At 43.6% G+C, this 25,668-nt stretch overlaps 1 protein-coding gene across 1 annotated transcript; it reads left to right on the top strand.

Annotated features, from left to right (window-relative positions):
- Positions 1-1,317: 1,317 nt before the first annotated feature.
- On the top strand, positions 1,318-20,333 carry LOC308673009 (START domain-containing protein 10-like). The gene is made up of 6 exons (XM_081336370.1): positions 1,318-1,839; positions 11,518-11,665; positions 14,986-15,089; positions 16,097-16,214; positions 18,293-18,345; positions 19,998-20,333. Exons 1-6 carry the CDS (start codon positions 1,684-1,686, stop codon positions 20,217-20,219), a joined length of 801 nt encoding a protein of 266 aa, XP_081192496.1. The 5' UTR covers positions 1,318-1,683; the 3' UTR covers positions 20,220-20,333.
- The last annotated feature ends 5,335 nt before the right edge of the window (positions 20,334-25,668 follow it).

Raw genomic sequence — 25,668 nt, 5'->3', positions numbered from 1 at the left:
ACAGCCCTCCTCCCAAGAGCAACTCCAAGAGGAGTTACTTCTTGGAGTAATTTTTAGCAGACCTCCCTTCAACAAATCCAATTAAATAAATAATAATGGCAGGTGGAACTATTTGCTCTTTGACCTTGTGCAAAGCACATCTAGACTGCTTGGTTTGGTGGCGGTTGGTCGTCTTCACGGCCACGTTCTCTATCGAGTTGCAGGTGGACTTTTTTAAAAAAATAAATAAATAAATCACAACTCGTGATCACTTTTGCGGCACGACGACTGGTGCAGATGGTGAAACCAGATGGCACATGTAAAAGAAGCCCAGCCAATGTGCTTCAGAGCCCCCACTGAGAGCTGCAAGGGGGGGGTCCCTTGAGGTTTTTTCCTGCCCCCCCCCTCCTTTTGCTTTCCAAAAAACCAAGAAATATTTTACGGGCAGCTAAGAAGCTACAGGTGAATAAATACAGATATTTTTCCCCCTCTATTTTCTGTTGTTATTATTTATTTTCTCTATTTTTTTTCTGATGCTTTTGTACTGGAGACAAATTCCTTGTGCGTCTAACCCCACTTGGCCAAATAAAGTCTCCTACTTACTCTCTCCTTATTCCTCTCCCAATACCACCAGTCCTCAATTTACAACATTTCATTTAGCGACCATTCAAAGTTACTGCACTGGGGGGGGGGGAAAAGTGACTTATGACCGTTTTTCACACTGAACAGCCATGGCAGCATCCCCCCACGGTCACAGACCCTAAGAGACGGACTCGCATTTACAACGCTTGCACTGTCCCCGGGGTCACGGGGGGGGGGATCCCCTTTTGCGACCTTCTGACCAGCAAAGCCAAATTCAATTTAACATCCAATGATTCACTTAACAACAGTGACCAAAAAAAAACACAACTAGTCACACGATGGGGTACAACTCAACGGGCGTTTCACTCAGCAACGTAAATTTTGGGCTCCGACGCGGGTTGTAAGTGGAGGACTACCTGTTTCAGGCTCTTTTTTTTTCTTTTACAACTTTTTCATTGTCCCTGATCTCCCGCTCTCACTCGTCTTTTCCTTTAGTGCAGCGTTTCCCAACCTTAGGAACTTGAAGATGCGTGGACTTCAACTCCCAGAATTCCCCAGCCAGCATAGCTGGCTGGGGAATTCTGGGAGTTGAAGTCCACGCATCTTCAAGTTCCTAAGGTTGGGAAACGCTGCTTTAGTGGAGACAACTCTTCCTGATTCGGGTTTCCAAACTTTATTTGCTCTTTCTCTCTTTTTCTCTTTCCCTCCCCAGCGCGCGTGGCCTTTGCAGACGTTGCAAGCGCGCCCGCGGGGCTTCCATCCCGGAACGTGCCCGGCGGAGCGGCCGCGTCCCAACAGTCCCCGCCGGAGCCTTTTGCCTGCCGGCCGGCCGTCCTCGCAGACCTCGCCCCGGCAGGAGGAGGAGAAGGAGGCGGGCGGGCGGGCGAGCGGCGCTCCCGGGCGCGGCCAATCGGCGTCTGCGGCAGAAGCGGCTCCCCTGCCCGCCCTGAGCTCGCCCCGGCCGGCCTGGGAGCTTCGCAGTCGCGCTGGGCGGCCGGGAGAGAAGCCTCGCCGCCGCCGCCGGGTCCCTGCGCGCCTCGCCACCTGCCCGGCCGCCGCACCTGCCGCCGCTCTCCCTGCCCGCCCTCTTACCTGGGCGCACCTGGGCGCTTCTCCGGCGGCATGGAGCCCGTCCGGCTTCCCGACGAAGCCGCCTTCCGCGCCTTCCGGGCGGAGTGCCAGGCGGAGGTGGGCTGGCTGAGCCGCTACAACCGGGACGGCATCGCCGTCTGGGGGCAGCCGCCTCCCCAGGGGGACTTCGCGGTGCACCGCGTGAAGGTGAGCGCGCGGAGGGGGGGGGACGCTGCGTGGGAAGGCGGGGACACGTGTCAGCGGGCGAGCGAGGGGCCCGGAGGCGCCGCTCTCGCGCGGGGAGGGCAACCAGTTGAGCCTTGGTGGAGCAGGGGGCTGATGCCTCCTGAAGTAACACCAGCTGCCTGCAATTAGTGCAGGTTCGAGTCCCACCAGGCTCAAGGTTGACTCGGCCTTCCATCCTTCCGAGGTAGGTAAAATGAGGACCCAGATTGTTGGGGGCAATTAAGCTGACTTTGTAATAATGCCGCTTGGGGGTGTGTGTGAAAGCCCTAACAAGCAGGCATATGCATAGAATGAAGGCTACTGCTAAGCTTGTAAGCCGCCCTGAGTCTTCGGAGAAGGGCGGGATATAAATGGAATTAAAAAATAAAAAATAAAAAAATAAGTGCCCTCCCCCCCATCCGAAAAAGACTCCGGTCTGAGTCTCCCGGCTCTCTCTCTCTCTCCCTCTTTGCCTTCTGCCACTACTTGCGGCTTTGCCTTCTGCCACTACTTGCGGGTCGGTTGCGTGTCAGGCCTCGCCTGCCCCACGTTCGCCCGGGTTGGGGGTTAGCCAGGCGTGTGTCCTTGCGTTCACGCGTGTCTCTGGCTGCGTTGCGCGGAGCCCGAGCAGGAGGGACTCAAACTTGGCCTGCGTGTTGCTTTTGGCCTAAGCCCCCTTTCCTGCAAACGTCAGCGCTTAGGCACAAACCTGGGTTAATTGAGGAAGCCGTAGGTCGAGACAGAACGGGGGGAAAGTTGTAAACGCAGCTTTTACTTTCCTGCACGTGTGAATCAAGGAAATCGGGGGGGGGGCGGGGGGGCTCCTGTGCTGTATCCCTTCCGGGAGACCGAAGTTAATGAGAAGCCAGGTCTGGTAGAAATGTAACCCAAACCTGACATTAAAAGGCTCAAGTCCAATTCGCTGTAGGAACAGAATTTTCCTGCTGCTTTGTTATTATTTTCTTCTTCATTTGATTCCTATTTATACTTCATCCCTGCTTCTGTATATTTTTCCCCTTTTAATTTTTGTTTGTTTGTTTTTTGGATATCTCTGAACTGGCACAGCCCAGTTTGGGATGTCAGTGCAGTACAAAAGGATGGGGGAGATTCATAGACATTTTTAAAGCCATAATTCTTATCAAGTCCTGAATAGTGAATCTCAATTCAGCAGGGCAAACTGGGGGGTGTCTCAGGTGTGTGTGTGTGTGTGTGTGTGTGTGTGTGTGTGTGTGTGTGTGAAAGGTTCATCTCTAAGGATGCACTGTGCCAAATCTCCCACAGTCCACAGCCAGCTGAGTTACTGTGGATCAAGAGAATATGGCCCATCATATGTGGGGACCTCAAATTAGGGGGGGGGGAATGATGCAGTAGTTGGGTTGTTGACTAGTTAGCTAAGATGTTCAGAATGCTCCAGCACTGGAGGTTTTTAAAAAGAAATTGGACAATCATCCATCTGAAATCGTATAGGGTATCCTGATTGAGCAAGCGGGTTGGACTAGAAGACCTCCAAGGTCCCTTCCTTATCCTGTTAAGTTCAGTTCCCCATTTTGCAATCAGGCTGACCTGGCCTACAATAATTGTTCTTTCTCAAAGATACTCAACTAGCTTCATGGAGTTGTGACAATTGAAAAGGAACGAGACTCCAAGGAAGAATATAGTCTTGTTGGCTTGAGCCTTGACTGGCATAAATGTGATCAATGAAATATTTTCCTTCCTAACCAATCATGGTCTTAGGTCAGACATGTCAAACACAAGGCCCGGGGCCCGGATCCGGCCCGCAAAGTGGTTTCATGTGGCCCGTGAAGCCATCCTGGAAACAGTGAGGGAACGGCCCCCACTGACTTGGCCCTGGCCCAGAAACCCTCCTTCTGCCAGAGACCCTCAGATCTGTCCCACTCCTGCCCAGGCCCCCATAGGCACCCTTGATGCGAATGATGTAGAGCTGACCATGCCCACCCAGTAGGCCACGCTCACCCTGGCCATACCCACCCAGCCCCTTGACGGCAACCGCAATGCTGATGCGGCCCTCAATGAAATTGAGTTTGACACCCCTGTCTTAGGTAGTAGAAGACACCTAGACTTGAGCAAGAAACTCAAAAAGGTATTCATGTTAACCTAATAGCCAGGCTATGATTGGAAGTACTTCTTAATTAGAAGTTGGGCAGCAATGTTGCTGAAATTACTAGGTACCAAGACATACCAAAAAACTAATTTAAATTTTACTTGGGCAGACAGTTTTATCTTGTAGACTTAACAACTGCCAACCTGGGGTGAGCTAACAAGATGCTGGTTTGGGTTAAACTTTGAAGAGCTCCCTCACGGTTAGGACAATTTTATCTAACAGTTGTTTAGCTGTTTGGGTGGGTGGGGGGTTTGTGTGTGTGTGTATGTGTGTGTGTGTGTGTCTTCTGAAGGCCTAACCATTTCCACAAAGGATGCTTAAGCAGGCATTTTAGTAGCCCCCTTGATTTTTTAATTATTTCAATACTTGTGTTTCGAAAATAATTTGTAGCACTTTAACTAAGAAAAAAAATAGTTTGTTAAGTTTATAAAAATGCCAAATTGGAGGTTGTGGCTTGTAATTAAAAAATAAATAAGAGCAACAATACAAGACAGAATATAGACAATCCTTTGGAATATAGTTTTTCAACCATCACTTATTGCTCAGCAGGATCTAAAGATACCCTGGCTCGTGACTTTTCAAAAGATGACTTTTTTTTCAATGAAAAAAATGATCTGGAACGTAAAACGGAAACTTCTCCAGTATGGGTTTGAGAGCGTTTGATATAATTGTATTTTTTTAAAAAAAAATAACCAGGAGCAATAACTCCAATATAAGAAACTGCAGTAAAATAAAGCATGGTTAGGGTTCTTTTCATTGCTATTCAGCCTGCTGAACTTTTGGCTAGTAATTACATTTTTTTCCCCTCGACTTAAAATACAAAATTGATCCCATTTTTCTTTTAATTTCCCAGCAACCCTTGAGGCAGGCTAGGTCGAAAAAATTGAAGGTTGTGAATTCTGCTGTTCATAGAGTGGTAATTTTCTTTTGAGGTTTCAGAAGATTAGTAGGGACTCTAAATTATGGTTTACTGACTAAACTGTACACGCATGCATCTCCCTCCCAGAAAATGTCAGATTTCCCAGATCTGGTAATCTCTAGATGTGTTTGGAGAATGGCCTGCCACTCTGAAGGACAGCCCATCTCAAAGGCTGCAAATCAAGTAGAATTATCATGCATCCTAGGTTCCAGATTCACTTAACAACCAGGTTATTAACTTATCATCTGCAGTGATTCACTTAACATCTGTGGCAAAAAAAGGTGGTAAAATGGGTCGAAACTCACTTAACCAATGTCTCGCTTAAAAACAGGAAATTTGGACTCAATTGTGGGCGTACGTCGAGGATTACCTGTACTTGTTTTCTTGCAAACTCAAGAAATTATATCTATAAAAAAAAAGTGCTGTGTTTTCCCAAACTTAAGATTGATCCCTTTCAAAGTTGTTACCGATAAAGGAGAATATTTGTAACACCAGCAAGCTCAGAGAGCAGCAAGGGGCCCTTATGTCAACGCCGAGCTGCAAATATTCTCCTTTATTAGTACCACATATGGGCATCAAGCACTTCAGAAAGCAAGCGGTAGCACTGATGGTGTTACCTAGTTGGGTAATGAAAGGTCTGCAGGAAAACAAGCTCAGAGAGCAACAAGGTGCCCTCAAAGTCATTGTTTCTTATAGGTAGTGGAGCTATACGGAGAGATCAATTCGGAAGTTAAAGCAGGATTTTGAGTAAGGAAGGATCGGTGTGCACATTCTACCTGTTAGGAGGAATTTTATGCTTGTTAAATAATTTTCATGGTGGAATGCAAACAACTACAACAGGAAAAAAATACAGTAGCAATTACACACTGAGAAGAGAATCTCTGTATATTGTGGGTATCCCAAAGGTGCTTTTTCAAAAGGCCCCTGGACTTTTGTTTTTCCTTGAAAACCTTTTGCTTCTCATCCAAGAAGCTTCTTCAGTTCTACACTGTGGGTAGTTAAAATATACTAAATCTAAGACAAGGGGGGAAATATAATGTAATACCAATACAGAATTCAATCTGATGCTTTCCATTAAAGCCAGACCTGATGAAAAACAGGTTGTTTCACCTTCTCGTCTTTGGATGATATATCTCAAATCCATTTCTTGATATCCAGGATGAAAGTCTGTCTGTTTACAGTATTATTTGAATTATTTCTTTTCCAAAAAAACTCATACAAGGATGCGGTCCATATTTTAGAAATAGAGCTTGACATCACATTTATATCTAGTCTGGGTTTTTTCCCCCCAAGATTGTTAAGTGAGTTTTGCCCCATTTTATGACTTTTCTCACCACCTTTGTTAAGTGAGCCGCTGCTGTTCTTAAATTAGTAACATGGTTGTTAAAGGAATCTGGTTGCCCCGTTTGAAGGTCGCAAAGGGGGAATCACGTGATCCTGGGACACTGCAAAGGGGCTGCCCCAAAGAAGAGGGAGTCAAGCTATTCTCCAAAGCACCTGAAAGCAGGACAAGAAGCAATGGATGGAAACTAATCAAGGAGAGAAGCAACCTAGAACTAAGGAGAAACTTCCTGACAGTGAGAACAATGAACCAGTGGAACAACCTGCCTCCAGAAGCGGTGAATGCTCCAACCCTGGAGGTTTTTAAGAAGAGACTGGACAGCCATTTGCCTGAAATGGTATAGGGTTTCCTGCCTGAGCAGGGGGTTGGACTAGATGACCTCCAAGGTCCCTTCCAACTTCTTCTTCTTCTTCTTCTTCTTCTTCTTCTTCTTCTTCTTCTTCTTCTTCTTCTTCTTCTTCTTCTTCTTATTATTATTATTATTATTATTATTATTATTATTATTATTATTATTATTATTATTATCCATCATAACTGTGAGTCAGTTGTCAAGCATCCAAATGTAAATCATGTGACCAAGGTCATAAGTGTGAAACACGATTATAAGTCACCTTTTTCAGTGCCGTAGTTAACTCCCAACCGTCACTACATGAACTAAAATAAAGTGCTACCTGCTTATGCTAGGATTTGAAAGCAAGACAAGACCACGTCATATCAGTAGGAGCGCCTTGAAGCAGAAGTGTCTTTTTGGACTCGAAAGCCCTCCTCCATAATTGGGATGAGATGACTTGGAATGTGTGTGGGGGGGGGTGTTTCTGGATTCATTCTATGCACATAGTCCTGGCATCCAGATTTTTGCACAGCTGTAACAAGCAGAGCCTGTTAAGCCTCCAATTTCCTAATCTTCCCGTGTTCACTTATACTTGATTTACAGGAAAATCCAGTAAAAAAAAAAATATGTCTGTGGCAGAAAGGACATAGTTCAGAAAGCAGAAAGTCATAGATTGCCCCTGCCATAAAAATTCTCCTTTTGCTGGCTTCTAATCTTAATAATTCCACAAAGAAGATAAGAGAATTAAAGCACCTTTGCAGTGAATTCTTCCTAGATTATAATTAGGTGAGCCGAATGGGAAATGTCCTTGATAGGACATGATATCCTGGGTTGTTGAATAATCCATGGAGAATATAGGATTTGTCACTTGTTCTGAAGCCAGACAAAGTCACCGTTTTACTAGCCAACCAGGAAGTTGGCCAACAGATCAATGATTTACAAAGAAGCACTGGGAAAGAGCTTCAGAGCTCCGAGTTTGTCTGAAAGAAGAGAAATGATAGGAGAAGCTGGTCCTTTTTAATTAGAAACAGGCCAGGTCAAAAAGGCAAAAATTAAGGGTGGGAATTCTACCATTGCGGGTAGAAAATTGAACTAACAACAAGGACAGCTGAGTTCAATTCTTCCTCTAGATAAGATAAATAAAAGAGCCAAGCTGGTGTGGGAATAGAAATATGGCCGTGAGCAAAGAATTGCATCCATAACCTCATGCTTTTTTCAAGAAAAAAAAGAGAAACTTTAATGCATTTCAAATGTAGAAAATGACTCTTTTAAAGAACATAATTAAAATACAACTTTAATTGTATTAGAGGTGTCCAGAGCAGGAGATGTAACTGTCATATTACACATAAAACGAGGGAATACATATGTCCCTAGGGAACATTTCTTTCTTCCACCTGAAGCCCTCCAGATGTACAAGATTACAGCTAGTCCGTGACTCGCAATCACAATTGAGGCCAAAATTTCTGTTGTTCAGCAAAAGAGTTGCCAAGTGAGTTTTGCCCCATTTCTTGCCAAAGTTGTCAAGTGAATCACTGCAGTTGCTAAATTAGTAACCCGGTTGTTAAGCAAATGTGGCTTCCCCATTGACTTTGCTTGTTAGAAGGTCGCAAAAGGGGATCACGTGACCCCCAGGGGAACGCTGCGACCGTCCTAAATGTGAAGCAGTTGCCAAGCGTCTTGAGTTTTGATCACATGATGATAGGGATGCCGTAACACAGTCGTAAGTGTGAAAAAACTCACTTTTTCCAGTGCTGTTGTAACTTTGAGCTGTCACTAAATGAACTGTTGTAAGTCAAGGACAACCTGTACAGCTCTCCATTATTGTCATGGGTACCCACGTGGTCCAGCATTGAAGATGCTGGATTGGGAAGAAGATTTCAGGTCTAAATTCTTGGGCCAGCCGAGCTCTGTCAGCTGAACATCCCTCACCAGGTGGAGAAAAATAGGTCTTGTACTACACTTGGATATAAGGGTATACCAAATAAAAATATTATAGTATGCTGTGTAATGCCTTAAAAAGATTGCAAAGTAGATATGAAAAAGATGTGGAACTGTATGGGTTTTATAAAGAACAAGCTGTATTTGATAAGATACTGTTAACCTCTGATGAGAAACTAATTAAGAAAATGTATAATTTTTTGTTAATTTTGGAGATGGAAAGTGAACAAACTAAAGAAACAATGACAAGGTGGGCGAAAAACTGGTTGTAATATAGAATTAGAAAAAGGGCAAAAATTATGGGAGAGAAATTATAAATTGACAATGTCAACTTTGTATAAAGAAAATCTATACAAAATGTTTTATGGATAGCACTTGCCACCAGCAAGATTAGCAAAAATGTTTAAAAATATGTCAGATGTTGGAAATGTAAACATAATTCAGGCACGTATTATCATATCTGGTGGACATGTGGTAAAGCAAAGGCTTATTGGAAAAACACATGTTTGGTTAGAAAAAATGTTGGGAGAACATATAGAATTCAATCCTGAAACTTTTTCTATTAGCTATAATACCAGAAAAGATTAATAAACAAAGTTTATATTTGGTTCTACACATTACAACAGCAGCAAGAATAACCTTCGCGCAATACTGGAAAAATGAAGGAGTACCACCAGAGGAAGCCCTGAGTCCTTCGGGAGAAGGGCGGTATAAAAATTTAATTAAATAAATAAAATAAATAAATAAAAAAAAATTGGAATGCGCCGAGATGGACAGATTAACTATGAGACTGAAAGATAAAGAAGAAACGGAATACTACCAAACCTGGGAGTCATTCTACAAATGGCTAGAGGAAAGAACCAAAGATTAGGACTTAACTATGTATTAGCGCTTTCGAACCCAGACTACACGCTGGTTGAAAAACGAACATATGTTTGTAAGGGGGGAAAAAACCAAGGCTTTTTTTCTCATAGAACGCTCAGAATGGAGTTCCGGCACCTTTTTTGGATGGAACCTTGTAGGGTAGGCAAAGCGGGTTGTATGACATGTGTGAGTTCCGGCACCTTTTTCTTTTACAAAAAAAGCACTGAAAAAAAACTAATAAAATCTCTCTTTAAAAAAAAAAGGAGAAGATTGCCGGTGGCTTATAGGAGAAGGTAGAGAAATTGGTAGTGGCTTGCTCTCCCAAGTTTGCTGACCACATTGGCTCACACAAGCTAAAGAGGAACAGGACGAGCAAATCCTCCTGTTGATGTTACTTAGTCTGGTAACGAAAAGTTCAGAAACTGAATCGAAGCAAGGTTGGCCAGCAAACCACTGCCAAAATCTGAAACCGGAGCTACAAGTATTTCCCATTATTTCCGAGGCAGAAGCTATCCAGAGTATCTGCCAAGTTGCACAGAGAGTCATGGGTTGCCAACATTTGTTTGCTAAGGGACAGAAGGCATTTTCACAGCCACCTAGTTTTTTTCAGGTGACTTACACTGGATCTCACAAGGTCACCTTATGCATCCAACCCAACCTGTTATTTTCCTAGATTGTTTGTGAGGAATCATTACATTGGAATGTTTTTTCTGGGTTTATTCCTGTTAGCGGTCATTAACAACACTTGCCAGCCGAACTTTTATCGCTTCTAATTATTCTTTCTTCCAATTAAACATCTTGGGCTATTTTTTTCCCAGGTTAATGGAACACTCAAGGCAGCCAACGACATTAAAATGCACAAAAACGCAAATGTTTAAACCAAGAAATATGGCAATAATCTTTTCCCGCCTCCTTTGATTTTGAATGTGATTCGAAGCTCCACAAACCCAACAAGAGGATAAAACTATAGGTCGCCCCCGATCTGTCCGTTTTTTCCTCTTTCAAGGCCATTTTAGATGGATCACTTTTCATGAAAAATTGAAACTCTGGTTTTGGTTTGGCTGATGATAGATTTGTTGTTATAGAAACGGCTACTATGTATTATTGTATAAAAGTAAACAGTTCAGGTTGTAATGTTATTGTCTAGTTCTGTGCTAAAAAGAGTTGAAAGTTGATGCCTTCCTTTCTCCCCTTCTACTCCCTCTTCCCCTCCCCTGCTCCCATGATTTTCATCTTCCTTTGTATTTTATATTCTGATAAGTGAATAAAAACATTTTGACACATAGATTGATCAGTTTTGCCACATCTGAGAGCAGAAAGGTGTATCGCAATAGCACGTACACTTATATGCCACTTCACGGTGCTTTACAGCCCTCTCTAAGTGGTTGTCGGAGTCAGCATGTTGCCCCCCCCCAACAACCTGGGTCCTCATTTTACCAACCTGGGAAGGATGGAAGGCTGAGTCAACCTTGAGCTGGTCAGGATCGAACTGCTGGCAGTTGGCAGTATTAGCCTGCAATTCTGCATTTTAACCACTGCACCACCAGGTCTCTTGTATTACCATATTGTTGTACAGTGTTCCTGTTTTACATTTAAGGCTCTCTAGAAAAGATCGAACTCCTGACAGTGGGCAGAATTAGCCTGCAATACTGCATTCTAACCAATGTGCCACCACGGCTCCTATGGTTTATTTGTGTGCGGTTTGTCTGTGAGAGCCTCTGTGTAATAACCCTGGCGATACTAGAGAAATTATAGAGGCAGAACTCAAGATATGCAAGGCCATTTGCAGAAACATGAGAAAAATGTCTATATTTAATTGTCACTTATTCAAATAATAAGAACTGTATTAATTTAAGGTTGGCAAAAGAGAGCATTGTTGGAAGAAGAGAAAATCAAGCAAAGCCATTATATGGACTATAGAATTATAAAAATTGTTATTGATTGTTTTTTTAAATACTAACCCAGACAACATGCTGTTTACCAAATATTAAGGTGATTATGTTAAAAATCAATAAAACATATTAAAAAAAAAGACCATGGACCCAACCTAGAACAGCTTGACCTCAGCAAGCTGTTTAACTTGACCCTACTGAGCACCATCAGGCCACTTGACTATTCTAACATTGCCCCTCCTTTGATCACAGGGCTGTGTGAACATGCCGGATGTATCAGCTGAGACCGTATTTGATGTCCTACATGACATCGACTACCGGAAGAAGTGGGACTTGAATGTTATCGAAACCCATGAGATCGCCCGGCTCTCTGACAACGCTGACGTGGGATACTATTCCTGTGAGTAAGGAGCTAGAAGATTTCGTGACATTAGGTGCACACCATTCTTAACAAGCAGATAGCAGGATTTGATTCTTAGTTTTTGGCATCCAGATTAAAAACTTGAAATTAGGGAAGGAATTTGTCAGATCTTTTTTTTTCTCAGTATTTTTGAATCAGTCTTGACTCCTGCCAACTTTCTAGACCAGGGGTCTTCAAACTTGGCCCGTTTATGACTTGTGGACTTCAACTCCCAGAACTCCTCAGCCAGCGTGCCTGGCTGAGGAATTCTGTGAGTTGAAGTCCACAAGTCACAAAATTGAAGACCCCCTGCTCTAGACAATCCTTGCGTTTTTCTTGGCAAGGTGTTTTGAAAGTGATTTGCCATTGCCTGTTTCCTTGGGCCGAGAGCAAGTGACTGGCCCAAGATCCCCCTGCTGACTTTCTGCCCCGGGTAAGACTAGAACTGTCTCCAGGTTTCTAGCCACTATCCCAAACTGACCCTCTGCCTTTAGGCCTAGGGCCCCAAATTATATGGTTCTCTGCGTGCTATAATTAAAGTGGAACCAGATTTAGCTAATTTAGGCTTTTGTGATGACACAGACAAGACTGAGATGGCCTTAGTACATGCTTCTGGAATTTCTTCTGGAATTAGAGGCAGAAGATCTCTCGATACCACAAAAGAGCTCAAGCTCTTTTAAAAATGTTCATCTCTGGACCCTTGTCTGCTGAGCCAGACCTCGCTAGATCCCAAACTGGCCAATATCTGCTGATATCTCAGAGCCTTGATAGGCAGAGAAGAGCATCTGCTTTCTGTGTGGCTTGGGACTCTCCCTCCAGAACTAGCAAACCGTATGGTGCACATTGTCCACCAAATATGCCGTATGGTACTTAAGGTACTAGGTAGGGTCAAAACCAAAGTCTAGACCAGGAGTGTCCAACCTTGGCAACTTTAAGACCTGTGGACTTCAACTCCCAGAATTCCCCAGCCAGCCATGCTTGAAGTTGAAGTCCACAAGTCTTAAAAGTTGCCAAAGTTGGACATACCTGTTCTAGACCTGCCCTCAGCTATGGAAGCTCACTGGGTAACTGTGAGCTTTGAGCTGAAAGCTGAAAGCTACCAACCTAATATAAATACAATATTCATGACAACAAGCGCAAGGATTACTATCTTTTCTAATGCCCTATGGCCTGACGTTCCACAGGTAGTCCTTGACTTCAAACGATTCATTTAAGGTCTATGGCAGGGGTCCTCAACTTTGGCAACTGTAAGACTTGTGGACTTCAACTCCCAGAATTCCTCAGCCAGCTTTGCTGGCTGAGGAATTCTGGGAGTTGAAGTCCACAAGTCTTAAAGTTGCCAAGCTTGAGGACCCCCTGGTCTATGGAGATTCTCAGTCATCCAGGTCATGTTTGTCCCAAAGGTGCTTTCTTGTTTTTTCTTCAAAGACGTTTCGCTTCTCATCCAAGAAGCTTCTTCAGCTCTTGACTGAATCCTTCCATTCGCCACCATCCAGCCAGAACTGAAGAAGCTTCTTGGATGAGAAGCGAAACGTCTTTGAAGAAAAAAAAAGAAGAAAGTCCAGTTGCCTCCTGAAAAAAAGCATTTAATGGCCGTTTGAAGTTAGGTTGGCTTTTTTTTAAAAAAAAAGTTAACTTGCAACTGATCCTCACGCTTACAGATGTCACAACATCCCCATGGGTTTATGTGACCAAAACTGGCAGCCGGCCTCTCTTTTCAACGGTGGGATAACGTGTCCACCATTTGCAAACTTCCCAGCTGCCTTCCAACCAGCAAAATCCATGTGGGAAAGTGGGATTCGTTGATAATGATTGCCTGATTCACTTAACAATTGCAGTGGTTCGCTTAACAACTGCAGCAAAAGTCATCATAAAATCAGGCACATCTCACTAAACTAACATTTCCTTAGCCATGGAAATGCTGGTTCTAATCGTGGTTATAAGTCGAGGATTACCTGTTTTCCCATCTCTGTTCTGATTCCATGAATAATGGGTCCAACTACCTTTACGGGGTTTTATGCTGCTTTATTTATTAGAATTTTTACTCCGTCTTTATTATAAATAACTCAAGGCAGCCAACATACCCGATTTCCCTTCCACCTCCTGTTTTCCTCGCAACGACAACCCTATGAGGTGGGTTGGGCTGAGATAGATTAATCAGTACATGCTGAACGGTTTTTTAATTTATTTATTTTTTTAAAAAAAATCCTAATTACTAAACTTTGCAATGTGTAAAGGCAAGGGGTTGCAGAATTCTTCCAAAGCTTTTGGTCTCCTTTCCCCTAAGAAGGAGGATAAAATAGAATTCATTGTACGTAGCAGTTAATAAGGATAAGCAACATGGCCTTCCTTCACCTCATGGCATCCAGGCCTGTCAGAACAGCCTGCCAATTTGCTAGGTAAGCTGGCATGCAAATTGGGACACCCCTGACATACAGTCATGACCGAAATTCTTGGCACCCCAGAAATTTTTTCCAGAAAATCAAGTATTTCTCCCAGAAAAGTATTGCAGGAACACATGTTTTGCTATACACAGGTTTATTCCCTTTGTGTGTATTGGGAAAAAAAGGGAGGAAAAAAAGCAAATTGGACATAATGTCAAACAAAACTCCAAAAATGGAGCATCACATGCTTGAAACAATCTTATTTATCCACAATTTTGAAAGGGTGTCAATAATTTTGTCCAGCCCATTTTTGGAGTTTTGTTTGACATTATGTCCAATTTGCTTTTTTTCCTCCCTTTTTGTTGTGTTCCAATACACACAAAGGGAATAAACCTGTGTATAGCAAAACATGTGTTCCTGCAATACTTTTCTGGGAGAAATACTTGATTTTCTGGAAAAATTTCTGGGGTGCCAACAATTTCGGCCACGACTGTAGCAATGCCAGCATATGGCAGCGAGGCCTCGGGTTGGCAAGGCTCACCTGGACGATAGAAAAGATTAACCTTGCAGAATTATAGTCCTGGGCACCGCAGACCCCAGAAGGTCGTTAAGAGGCGAGAGAGGGTTTAGAAGAAGACGTCAAAGGTGATGCAAGGGCCCGAGGATCTGCTTGTGAAGACAGGCGGAAGACAGGTGAAGACAGGTCGGCCTGAAGGAAACGAGAACTTGAGAAAAGCATGAAAATTGTGCTCAGATGCATAAAGAAAAGGCCAAACGCTCTTCATTGAGTTTTTTGCAGAGGGTTAGATTGGATGGACCTTCTGCTCCATTCCAGCTCTGCGTTTCTGTAATTTAAATTATGTTTAATTCCACCCCCCCTTTTTTTTCTATTTGTTTAAATCCCTGCCTATCAAACCGATGCAACTTCTCGGCTAGGGAAGTGCCCGAAACCTTTAAAGAACAGAGATGTCGTCACCTTGAGGTCCTGGCAAGTCTTGGATAAGTCATACGTAATCCTCAATTTCTCTGTCAAGCACCAGGTAAGTGAGCAAAACAAAACTGGTACAAGGGACCTTTCTGAGTGGTTGACAGGTAGTCCTCGACGTAGGACCACAATTGAGCCCACAATTTCTGTTGCCAAAGGGGTTTTGCCCCATTTCACGACTTTGCTTGCCACAGTCGTTACGTGAACGACAGCAGTTGCTAAGTCAGTCACGTGGTCCTTAAGCGAATCCGGCTTCCTCAGAAAGCCGCCAAAGGGGATCACGTGACCCCGGGACACTGCGACCGTCATAAACGTGAACCAGTTGCCAAGCATCCGAATTTTGATCACGTGACTATGGGGAGGCTACGACAGTCGTAAGGGTGAAAAAACGGTCATGTCACTTTTTTCCAGTGCCGTTGTAACTTCGAACGGTTACTAAATGAACTGTTGTAAGTCAAGGACTACCGGTACACAGCATGATTTGCACAACGTGGTACACCCTAGACTAAAATGGGCCTAGTAGCTTTGGTTTCGCCACACTGTGTGGCTTAGCCTAAATCATCCTATTGTTTGGGCATGGCATGCTGTGTGACACAGTTTCTTTTCTCAACCCGGATTTGGTGGGTTGTGAGAATCCAGCACAATGTGAGTTTAGCACTGGAAGTTGAGCTGCCCTCTGCTACCATGTTTCCTCGAAAATAAGACCGGGTCTTATATTAACTTTTGCCTCCAAAAGATACATTAGGGCTTATTTTCCGGTTAGGGCTTATAATCGGGGAAATACGGTACTGAGTGCGTTTGGCTGATTATCTTAATTGGGGCTTATTTTGGGGGTGGGGCTTATCTTACCAGTGTCCTGGAAAATCACGCTAGGGCTGGCTCTTATTTTCGAGGAAACACGGTCGGAGGTGTGCTTTTCTTCCACCACAGACTCGCTAGTGGTCCGTGTTGGCTTTGCAGGTCCACACCTACGACATCAGTTCAGTTAATGGAGGGACTTTTGTTCAAAGTTTCAGGCCAAAAACTCAAGCCCACCCCCTTGTTTGGCTTTCTTTTGTGTAGAAATATCCTCCCCGCAAGGATCTCATAAGAGCTGTGTCTCTCTTAGCTGGATACCTGGTGCAACCAACTGGACCCAGCAGTTGCTGCTTGACTTACTTGGCCCAGGTAGACCCAAAAGGTAAGGACCCATTTTAGAGATAAATGCTGCATTGATTTGGATGCGAAACGGGAAAGGTGCGTTGGAGCCAGCGCTTGCACTCATCACAGTTTAGGACAGATTTAAATTGAAATCATCGGCTGTTACCAGGAGGTAGCCTGGAATGAGGGCCACTTCAAACATAGAGCCGTGCCAAGGTAAACTGAATCATATGTGCAAGATAATCTAACCTGCTTCAAAACCAGATCTTGAGCTGCTTATATTGTCCTGAAGATTGCTTAGTAGTCAACCGTTCCAAATTCTGCAGCAGGAGCCCTGGTGGCACAGTGGGTGAACTGCAGTGTGGCAGGCAAACCTTGTTCACAGCCTGCAGTTCGATCCTAACCAGCTCAAGGTTGACTCAGCCTTCCATCCTTCCGAGGTCGGTAAAACAAGGGACCCAGATTATTGGGGGGCAATATGCAAATAACACATTGTAAACTGCCCAGAGACTGCTATTAAGCACTATTGGGCTATATGTAAGATTAAATCCTGTTGCTATTACTGTCTTGAGTCAGAGCCGCTTCCATCCACCACCACCACCCCACCGCCCAATCATTCAGTGTGGGAAGCTCATCAGTTAACTGCTACAAATACAACAGCTACGGTGGTTTTCATCCATGTGGCAGGAGGTGTTGAACAAGTGTGGGAAGCATGTTAGATTTCAAGAAATTAGCACAGGAGCAGACCTCATCTACAAATGAACACCTGGATGTCAAGTAAAGTTTGCGTACATTAGTTCAGGCCCCAGTCCTTGAGATTTGAGGGCACAGTGTTTGTTGCAGTTGTTCTTATTATTTATTTACTGATTAAATGTATAAGCCACCCATTTTTACCATCAAAGCACTTTTTTTAAAAAAAAAATTCCTATGGCTGAGGCTCTCGTGGGACCTCAGTCGCTGAAATAATTCTGAGTTGTATTGAACGGATTATTTTTTTTCACTGCCCTGAATGTAAACACATGATCCCCTTCCAAATTGGGTGGGGCCCAGGACAATTCTCTTACCCCCACCCCAGGCAAGGCCTAGTTCCAGGGTTTCTGCAAATGGGCCTCTTCCTCCTGACCGTCTTCCGAGAAGGACGTTTTGTCGCATCTAGTCAGAGCTGAAGAAGCTTCTTGGATGAGAAGCAAAATGCCTTCAAAAGAAACACAAGAACAGTCCAGTTGCCTCCTGGGGGGAAAAAGGCACCTTGGGGTTCTGTCACATTTGTTTATTTCAAATCTTTAAAAAGGTAAAGTTTCCCTCGCACATGCATGCTAGTCATTTCCAACTCTAGGGGCCGGTGCTCATCTCCGTTTCAAAGCCGAAGAGCCAGCGCTTGTCCGAGGACGTCTCCGTGGTCATGTGGCCGGCATGACTAGACGCCAAAGGCACACGGAATGCTGTTACCTTCCCACCGGAGTGGTCCCTATTTTTCTACTTGCATTTTGACGTGCTTTCGAACTGCTAGGTTGGCAGAAGCTGGGACGAGTAACAGGCGCTCACTCTGCTACGCGGCACTTGGGATTCGACCCGCCAAACTGCCGACCTTCTGATCGACAAGCTCAGCGTCCTGAGCCACTGTGTCCCTCCCAAATCTTTATGAATCCTCTTTTGGTGCAGGATTCTTTCTGGGGGACCAGCAAGCAAAGAGGGTTTGAGTGCTGGACAGCCCCTCCACCAAAACCACTTTGCATGTGTAGGGTTTGAAGTCCAGAAACAGTTCGTATCCTATTTCCGGATTCCTCTCCTCAACAGCTCTTTCCTAGAAATGTGTGCTCTTTCTGCGCTTTCTCTTTTCATTTTTCCTTCTCTGCTCTGGCTTCTGTTCACCGCCGTTTCCCAATTCTCCCTAGCTCCTTTTGTGATGCTTTCTTCCTGTCTGGTTTTTGCCCTCTTCTCCTGCAAATTTGCTTCTTCGAGGAATTTAATTGGAGTGGAGAGCTGGGCGGTCATTGTACCAAAGGGCTGGATGCTTTCAAGGTTGGGGGTGGGGGGAAAGGGTCGGTTGGGACAAGGACGAAATGAATCCGAATGCTTGAATCCGAATGTGATTTTTCCATCTCTTCTCCAATCTAGGATCCCTGCCCAAGTGGGTTGTGAACAAAGCTTCTCAGTACCTGGCACCAAAGGTGAGCGAGGCCTCAGCTGTTGGGCTGAGTCAGGGTGGTTTTCCCAGGACTGTGTTGATTTAAATGAGGCCAGGTAACGGAAAGATACAGGTTGCATTTGTCACCGGCGGGTGGGGCAAGGTTAAGGTTGAAAGATTGATTGGCCACTAGAGCAAAGGTAAAGAAATGGAGGCAGATTTGTAAAGCATCAACAGGAAGTATTCTCACTGCTGTGACTGGCTTGGGGAGGGGGTGGGACTCGCACAAGCCTTTCCAACCAACTTTTCTTTTTATGTGTAAGTTTTATTAGAAGTTTTACAAAGGACATAAACAACAATAAATAGGAGCACGGAGGGAGGGTCTTGCACTTGTGTTCTTTCCTGGCTTGTGCAAACTGCCTAAAACTATGGGTTGGACACACATCGCTCGCCTGGCATTTGAGCCTTTAGATTCCCCAGATGGATCCTGTTAGCAGCTGGCAAAGGAATAGCGGAATAACAGAACTGGAAGGGACTTTGGAGGTCATCTAGTCCAACCCCCTGCTCAAGCAGGAGACCCTATACCATTTCAGATAAATGGCTGTCCAGTCTCCTCTTAAAAACCTCCAATGATGCTCCCCCCCACACACTGACATCTGCTTTTATTTTATCCGATCTTTCCCTTCTCAGTACACTTACTACCAACTGAAATTCCAAAAGGTTCCTGGTTGGATTTCATTTATATTCATGGTTTGTCAGTATGTTAATATAAAACACTCTCCTTTAAGAAGGCTTCTTTTGAGCCTGACGTTTTGCTTATATCTCATGTTAACACATCGCTGCACGTGGGCAGGCACATTTTGTCATTTACGTGTGGGATGAAGAACTTCGTTTAAATTTAGATTCTTATGAAAATGGAACAACAACAGCAGCAGCAGAAACGAAAGACGACAACAACAACAGAATTGAGAAAAAAAATTGAAATAATTTCTCCCTGTTTCCATTTTTTTTTAAAAAAAAAGCATGATAAAAGGTGATGGGAAATCTGGGAGAAGAAAGAGGAGAAGGAGGAAGAGGAGAGGGTGGTAACAAAAATAACAAAAGAACAGAGTTGGAAGGGACCTTGGAGGTCTTCTAGTCCATAGTAAAGGTAAAGGTAAAGGTTCCCCCACACGTGCGTGCTAGTCGTTTCCGACTCTAGGGGCCGGTGCTCATCTCCGTTTCAAAGCCGAAGAGCCAACGTTTATCCGAGGACGTCTCCGTGGTCATGTGGCCGGCATGACTAGATGCCAAAGGCACACGGAACGCTGTTACCTTCCCACCGTAGTGGTCCCTATTTTTCTACTTGCATTTTTACGTGCTTTCGAACTGCTAGGTTGGCAGAAGCTGGGACGAGTAACAGGTGCTCACTCTGTTACGTGGCACTCGGGATTCGACCCGCCAAACTGCCGACCTTCTGATCGACAAGCTCAGCGTCCTAACCCACTGAGCTACCGCGTCCCTTTATGTCCATAGTGCATAAGCCTTAACTTTTAAATAACAGGTGGAGCGTAGTAGAATTGTGGTTTTTGTCTACATTACCTGCCAAGAACATTGTGTGTGTGTGAGAGAATGGACTTGCGAGCTTTTTGCTTGTAGTTCCCTTCTTTTCTTTATTATCTTGTCCTTTTCCCTTCTTCCCTTTCCACGCTTCAGCTTATGAAGAAGATGTACAAAGCTTGTCTGAAGTATCCCTCCTGGAAGCAGCAACACAACGCAGGCAAAAAACCCTGGTTGCATCCCGAGCAGAGCCTTCTTCCCACCATGTCCCTGTCCGAACTCTCCCTCCAACATGCCTCCTCGCTGGAGAACATTGACGAGAGCAGTTTAATGGAAGCCAAGGAGGAGAAGGGCGACACCAGCGGTTCAGAGAATTGATGCCAATTTGACTTTTGCTCATTTTTTTTGAGACTAGCCCTTGCCAGCCACCTGGCTTACCCAGTTGGTTTTACAATAAAGGATAAAAACAAAACAAAAATCAGATGCATTTTTTTAAAAAAAATTCACTGCACTTATTGTTCCTAGCTCAGACTGGCAGTGTGGTTTAGAGCAGGGGTCCTCAACCTTGGCAACTTTAAGACTTGTGGACTTCAACTCCCAGAATTCCTCAGCCTGCAAAGCTGGCTGAGGAATTCTGGGAGTTGAAGTCCACAAGTCCTAAAGTTGCCAAGGTTGAGGACCCCTGGCTTAGAGGTAGTGAATAGATTCTCCCATATTTCCCAGGAGGAAACAGTGTGATTTCTTTTAAGGGCGCTAAGTATGTCTAGCCCAGGGGTAGGGAACCTTGGCTCTTTTATGACTTGTGGACTTCAACTCCCAGAATTCCTGAGCCAGCATGGCTTAGCTTGGAAACTTAGCTTTTCCCTCAGCATGGCTGGCTGAGGAATTCTGGGAATTGAAGTCCACGAGTCATAAAAGAGACAAGGCTGCCTACCCCTGGTCTAGCCTATTGAAGAGACGGACTAGGAATGATTTTAATTAATAATATTGAAGGGCTGTCACAGAGAAGAGGGGATTGACTTGTTCTCCAAAGCAACAGAGGGAAGGACAAGAAGGAATGGGTGGAAGCTTGTTAAAAGAGAGAGAAAACCTAGAAGAAATGTTCTGATTAATCAGTGGAACAGCTTGCCTCCCGGAGCTGTGGGCGTTCCATTACCGGAGGTTTTCAAAAATAGACTGGATAACCATTTGACCAGGATGGTATAAGATCTCCTGCCTTGAGCAGGGGTTGGATTGGAAGACCTCTGAGATCCCTTCCAACCCTTTGATTCTATGTTCCGTAATAAACTAAAAATGTACAAATACTTTGCATAAGCCAAGTAGCAAAAGCAATGTCAGTTGTTTACTGGAATCGAAGTATGCATAGCAAATTCTACTTTTCTGATCAACTGCTGGCTTGCTTTCTTGTTGGCTTGCTCCTCAAAGCAGCTTAGCTAAAACAAAGTAGGTGGGCTTGAATTCCAAAGTAAATTTGCATGGGGGTTGGACAAGAAGACCTCCAAGGTCCCTTCCAACTCATTCTATTCTATTCTATTCTATTCTATTCTATTCTATTCTATTCTATTCTCTTTCCTATTCTATTCTATTCTATTCTATTCTATTCTATTCTATTCTATTCTATTCTCTTTCCTATTCTGTTCTGTTCTGTTCTCTTTTTTATTCTATTCTATTCTCTTTTCTATTCTGTTCTGTTCTCTATTCTATTCCCTTTCCTTTCCTATTCTATTCTATTCTATTTCCTATTCTCTATTCTATTCCATTCCATTCCATTCCATTCCATTCCATTCTATTCTATTCTATTCTATTCTATTCTATTCTATTCTATTCTATTCTATTCTATTATTCTATTCTTTTTCCTATTCTATTCAGTTCTGTTCTGTTCTCTTTTTTATTCTATTCTCTTTTCTATTCTATTCTGTTCTGTTCTCTATTCTATTCCCTTTCCTTTCCTCTCCTATTCTATTCCCTTTCCTATTCTATTCTATTCTATTCTATTCTATTCTATTCTATTCTATTCTATTCTATTCTATTCTATTCTATTCTATCCTATCCTATCCTATCCTATCCTATCCTATCCTATTCTATTCTCTATTCTGTTCTATTCTATTCTTTATTCTATATTCTATATTCCTAGGCATCCTTTTGTTACAGTATTGCAGAAATGGGATATCTTTTTGTTCTTTGTCCGTAAAAGTGCCTAGCATTGACTGAATTTTATGTGTAATAACACTCTGAACTGAAATGATCCTTACTTTACCAATCTGTTGTTTTGACTGAATTTGATTGACACACAGATAGATCAAATAGGTTTAATGATCCATTTATTTCTCCTTCCTGTTGTGTGGAGAATGATAACCCTGTAGTAACCTTTACAGGCGCTTCTGATGATCTACACAGCAGGAGGTCTCCAAATTTGGCAACCTTATGTCTTTATGGCTTGTGGCCTTCAATTCCCAGAATTCCTCAGCCAACGTTGCTATGTTTGGAGACCCCTGATCTACAGGGAGTCCTTAGATTCCATGTAGTATGTCACTGAGCCATGTTCCTTTCAGAATTTGGTTCTTCAGCCCCAAGAAGGATGACCAAGGTAGCTGGTGAGAGGGCTAGTTGGCTTGGTTTTACAAGCCTGCATCTTTTGATGCGCTATGGGTATTGTTGATTGAGACTGGCTTGGAAAACGATCAAATGAGTTGGAAATGGCCCTATGACTATGCAAACTGATTGCACGGCCTTTTGACTAAAAGTTTAAATTCGTGCCACATCGGTGACGCCTCGGAAGGAAGGGAAGACACATCTCCAGCGAAATGCTCTTGCTGGTCTAGTTTTAACGGGGCGGCTTTTGAACCAAATTTGCCGAATCTCCATTCTCCCGCTTACCTTTCCCAGGTAATGTTGGGTGCTCTTTGCTCTGATAGACGGGTAAGCTATGGAGGAGCAGAAGAGGCAGGACCAGTGGTTTAAATGGCGGGATAGATGGATGGTTGAAAGCGAAAAGCAGGAGGATGAGTTATTTGGTGCAGTGGGGAGAGGACTGTTTTCTCCAACTGAGTTGGCACTTAACCAGGATTTTGGTGTTTTTTTTAGTGCCCAACTTCCAGCCTCCCAGCCAGCAAAGCAGTGTGCTGCTTGATTCTGTTCTAACAGCTTTTCTTCCTTTACAGAGCCCCGCTGCCAATCTACTGGGGACCAGGTTTGGCAACTTCTGATACAAAATCCACCTTCCCTTTTGAAGATCTGCAAATTGACCAAAGGAGCCACTTTTGCAAGCTGGAGGTAAGAAAATGGTCTAGATGGCTTCCTTTGATGGCTGCCTTAGTACTCTGATCGGTTGAGACAGGTGGAAAGTGCCAAGGTTGATACCAAGTGTTTCCTCTTTCTGTTTCTGCTCCATTTGTGTTCTCTGGTGTGGAGCAGAACTTTACCTGAAATGTGAAAGTCCCCAAACCATTTTATAAACAGGGCAAAAAACAAATCAATGGCGCTAATTCTATCCACTATTCTAGCGTAGAGCAACTTCAAATCGAACAGATGGCTAAAAGAAGCTACTTGGAACCACAACTTCAGGGTGTCTCTCTCCAAAGGACCCTTGAAGTGGGATCTTCTCCTATCCTCATCCCCAAATCTCAAGACTGCTTCTCTTGTAAGATTCCTATTCCAGATGACCAAAGGGGTAAAACATGGAAATTAACTCTTATCTTTATCCTTGAAGAAAAGAAGAAATATATTTGATTCTCATCCTTGGCCATCCTTCCATCTTAAAATCTCAGCCACTGTATTATTTCCCCCCAGCTCTGTTGATAATTATTTTTGAGTAAGTCTTCGTTCCTAATTAAGTAAATTGATCAGTTGTAACACAGATCAGTTTTATTATTATTATTATTATTATTATTATTATTATTATTATTATTATTATTATTATTATTATTATTATTATTATTATTATTATTATTATTATTATTATTATTATTATTATTTGAATTTCTATACCGCCCTTCTCCCAAAGGACTCAGGGCGGTGTACAGGGCAATAAAATACAACGTACAAAAGTTAAAAGTAAAATTAAATTAATTTAGCCCTAACAATAAATAGTTAAAAATAAACCCAAACCCTTAGTCCAGGCCGGCCTGTTCAAACAACCAGGTCTTCAGATCACGGCGGAAAGAGCGAAGGTCAGGAGCCATCCAGAGCTCAACAGGCAATTGATTCCAAAGGGCTGGCGCGCCCACAGAGAATGCTCTCCCCCTGGGGGCCGCCAGCCGGCAGTCCCTGACTGACGGCACCCTGAGGAGGCCCTCCCTGTGGGAGCGCACAGGACGAAGGGAAGTTGACGCCGGCAGCAGGTGTTCCCGTAAGTAATCCGGACCCATGCCATTTAGGGCTGTATAGGTCATCACCAGCACCTTGAATCTCACCCGGAGAGCAACTGGAAGCCAATGCAGCTCGCGGAGAAGAGGTGTTACATGGGAGTATCGGGAAACCCCCATCACAACTCACGCGGCCGCATTCTGTGCCAGTTGAAGCCTCCGAGTGGTCCTCAAGGGCAGCCCCATGTAGAGAGCATTGCAGTAGTCTATCCGAGAGGTCACGAGCGCATGGGTGACTGTACGCAGGGCATCCCGGTCCAGATAGGGCCGCAACTGGCGCACCAGGCGAACCTGGGCAAAAGCCCCCCTGGCCACAGCTCCTACGTGGTCTTCCAGACTGAGCTGTGAGTCAAGGAGGACACCCAAGTTGCGAGCCCTATCTCATGATGTTACTTAATCAGCTTAACGGTGATGTTCAGCCATGTTTGTTTCAAATGTTTTTCTGCTTCAGTGTTGTGTATCGCAGTCCTTTGGACGAGCGAACTGTCCATACAGCATCATCAGCATATAACTTTATGCATTTGATTTGCCAGTTTGGTTCCTTAAATTTCACTCTTAAATTTACTCTACATTTTATTCTAGAACCACTCTGAAGGTTCTAATGCCGTAAATATGTAAGATTTGGCCTTTTTCTGTTTCTACATTTTTGTAATTGCATTCCGTGTTACAGCTACCTTAGATTCTTGCTGTAAATCCTTTATATCCATGAAGGAAAATTTGAGGCACGATTTGTATTTTTCAAGAATATAAAAGGCCAATCCAGATTTTCATTTGTCTATTTTCATTTTCTAAGATTAAAAGTAAAAACCACTTTCCTATTTTCTGCTTAATATTGTCAGTGGCATTCAAAAAAAGTTGCTTCGAAACAAGAAGGGCAGCAAATAAATTCGATATCTGATAATCTCATGTATTTGTTTACATCTATTGCGCTCTGATCAGATTGAATCATGTCAGCTAAAGATGATTTATCCTCTTTGTTAGAACAGCCCTGAACTTTGTTGTTTATGTTTAATGAGATTCTAGACAGGTGGGTCCTTATATTTTGTTTTAAAACAAATGCCTTGGGAGTCAAGAATACATTGTTGTGTAATTCAGAATAACTGACATGTTTCAGCCAGACGTGTGTTAGAACATCCCTCCTAAAAGAACGTTAAATTCTTAATCATGGCTCATTTTTTTTTGTCAAGGTCTGATTTGATGTTACTATTAATTCTTAAAAGTGCTGTATGGTTTTTCTTTAGAGCTCTTCTGACGCAATTCTGGGAGTTGAAGTCCATGAGTCATAAAAGAGCCAAGGTTGCCTACCCCTGACCCAGGCGAAGTTGGAAAACTCAGGATGTTCTTTGTAGACGGTGTTAAAAAAAGAAATAAAGCAGTATTTTTAAAATGTTTGTTCTATAAAAGGTAAAAGGTAAAGGTTCCCCCACACATACGTGCTCGTCGTTTATGACTCTAGGGGCCGG

The sequence above is a fragment of the Vipera berus genome (assembly GCF_964194415.1).
Source record: "Vipera berus genome assembly, chromosome: 11".
In the NCBI taxonomy this organism is placed as follows: Eukaryota; Metazoa; Chordata; class Lepidosauria; order Squamata; family Viperidae; genus Vipera; species Vipera berus.
This window is presented reverse-complemented; position numbering and strand designations above follow the sequence as displayed.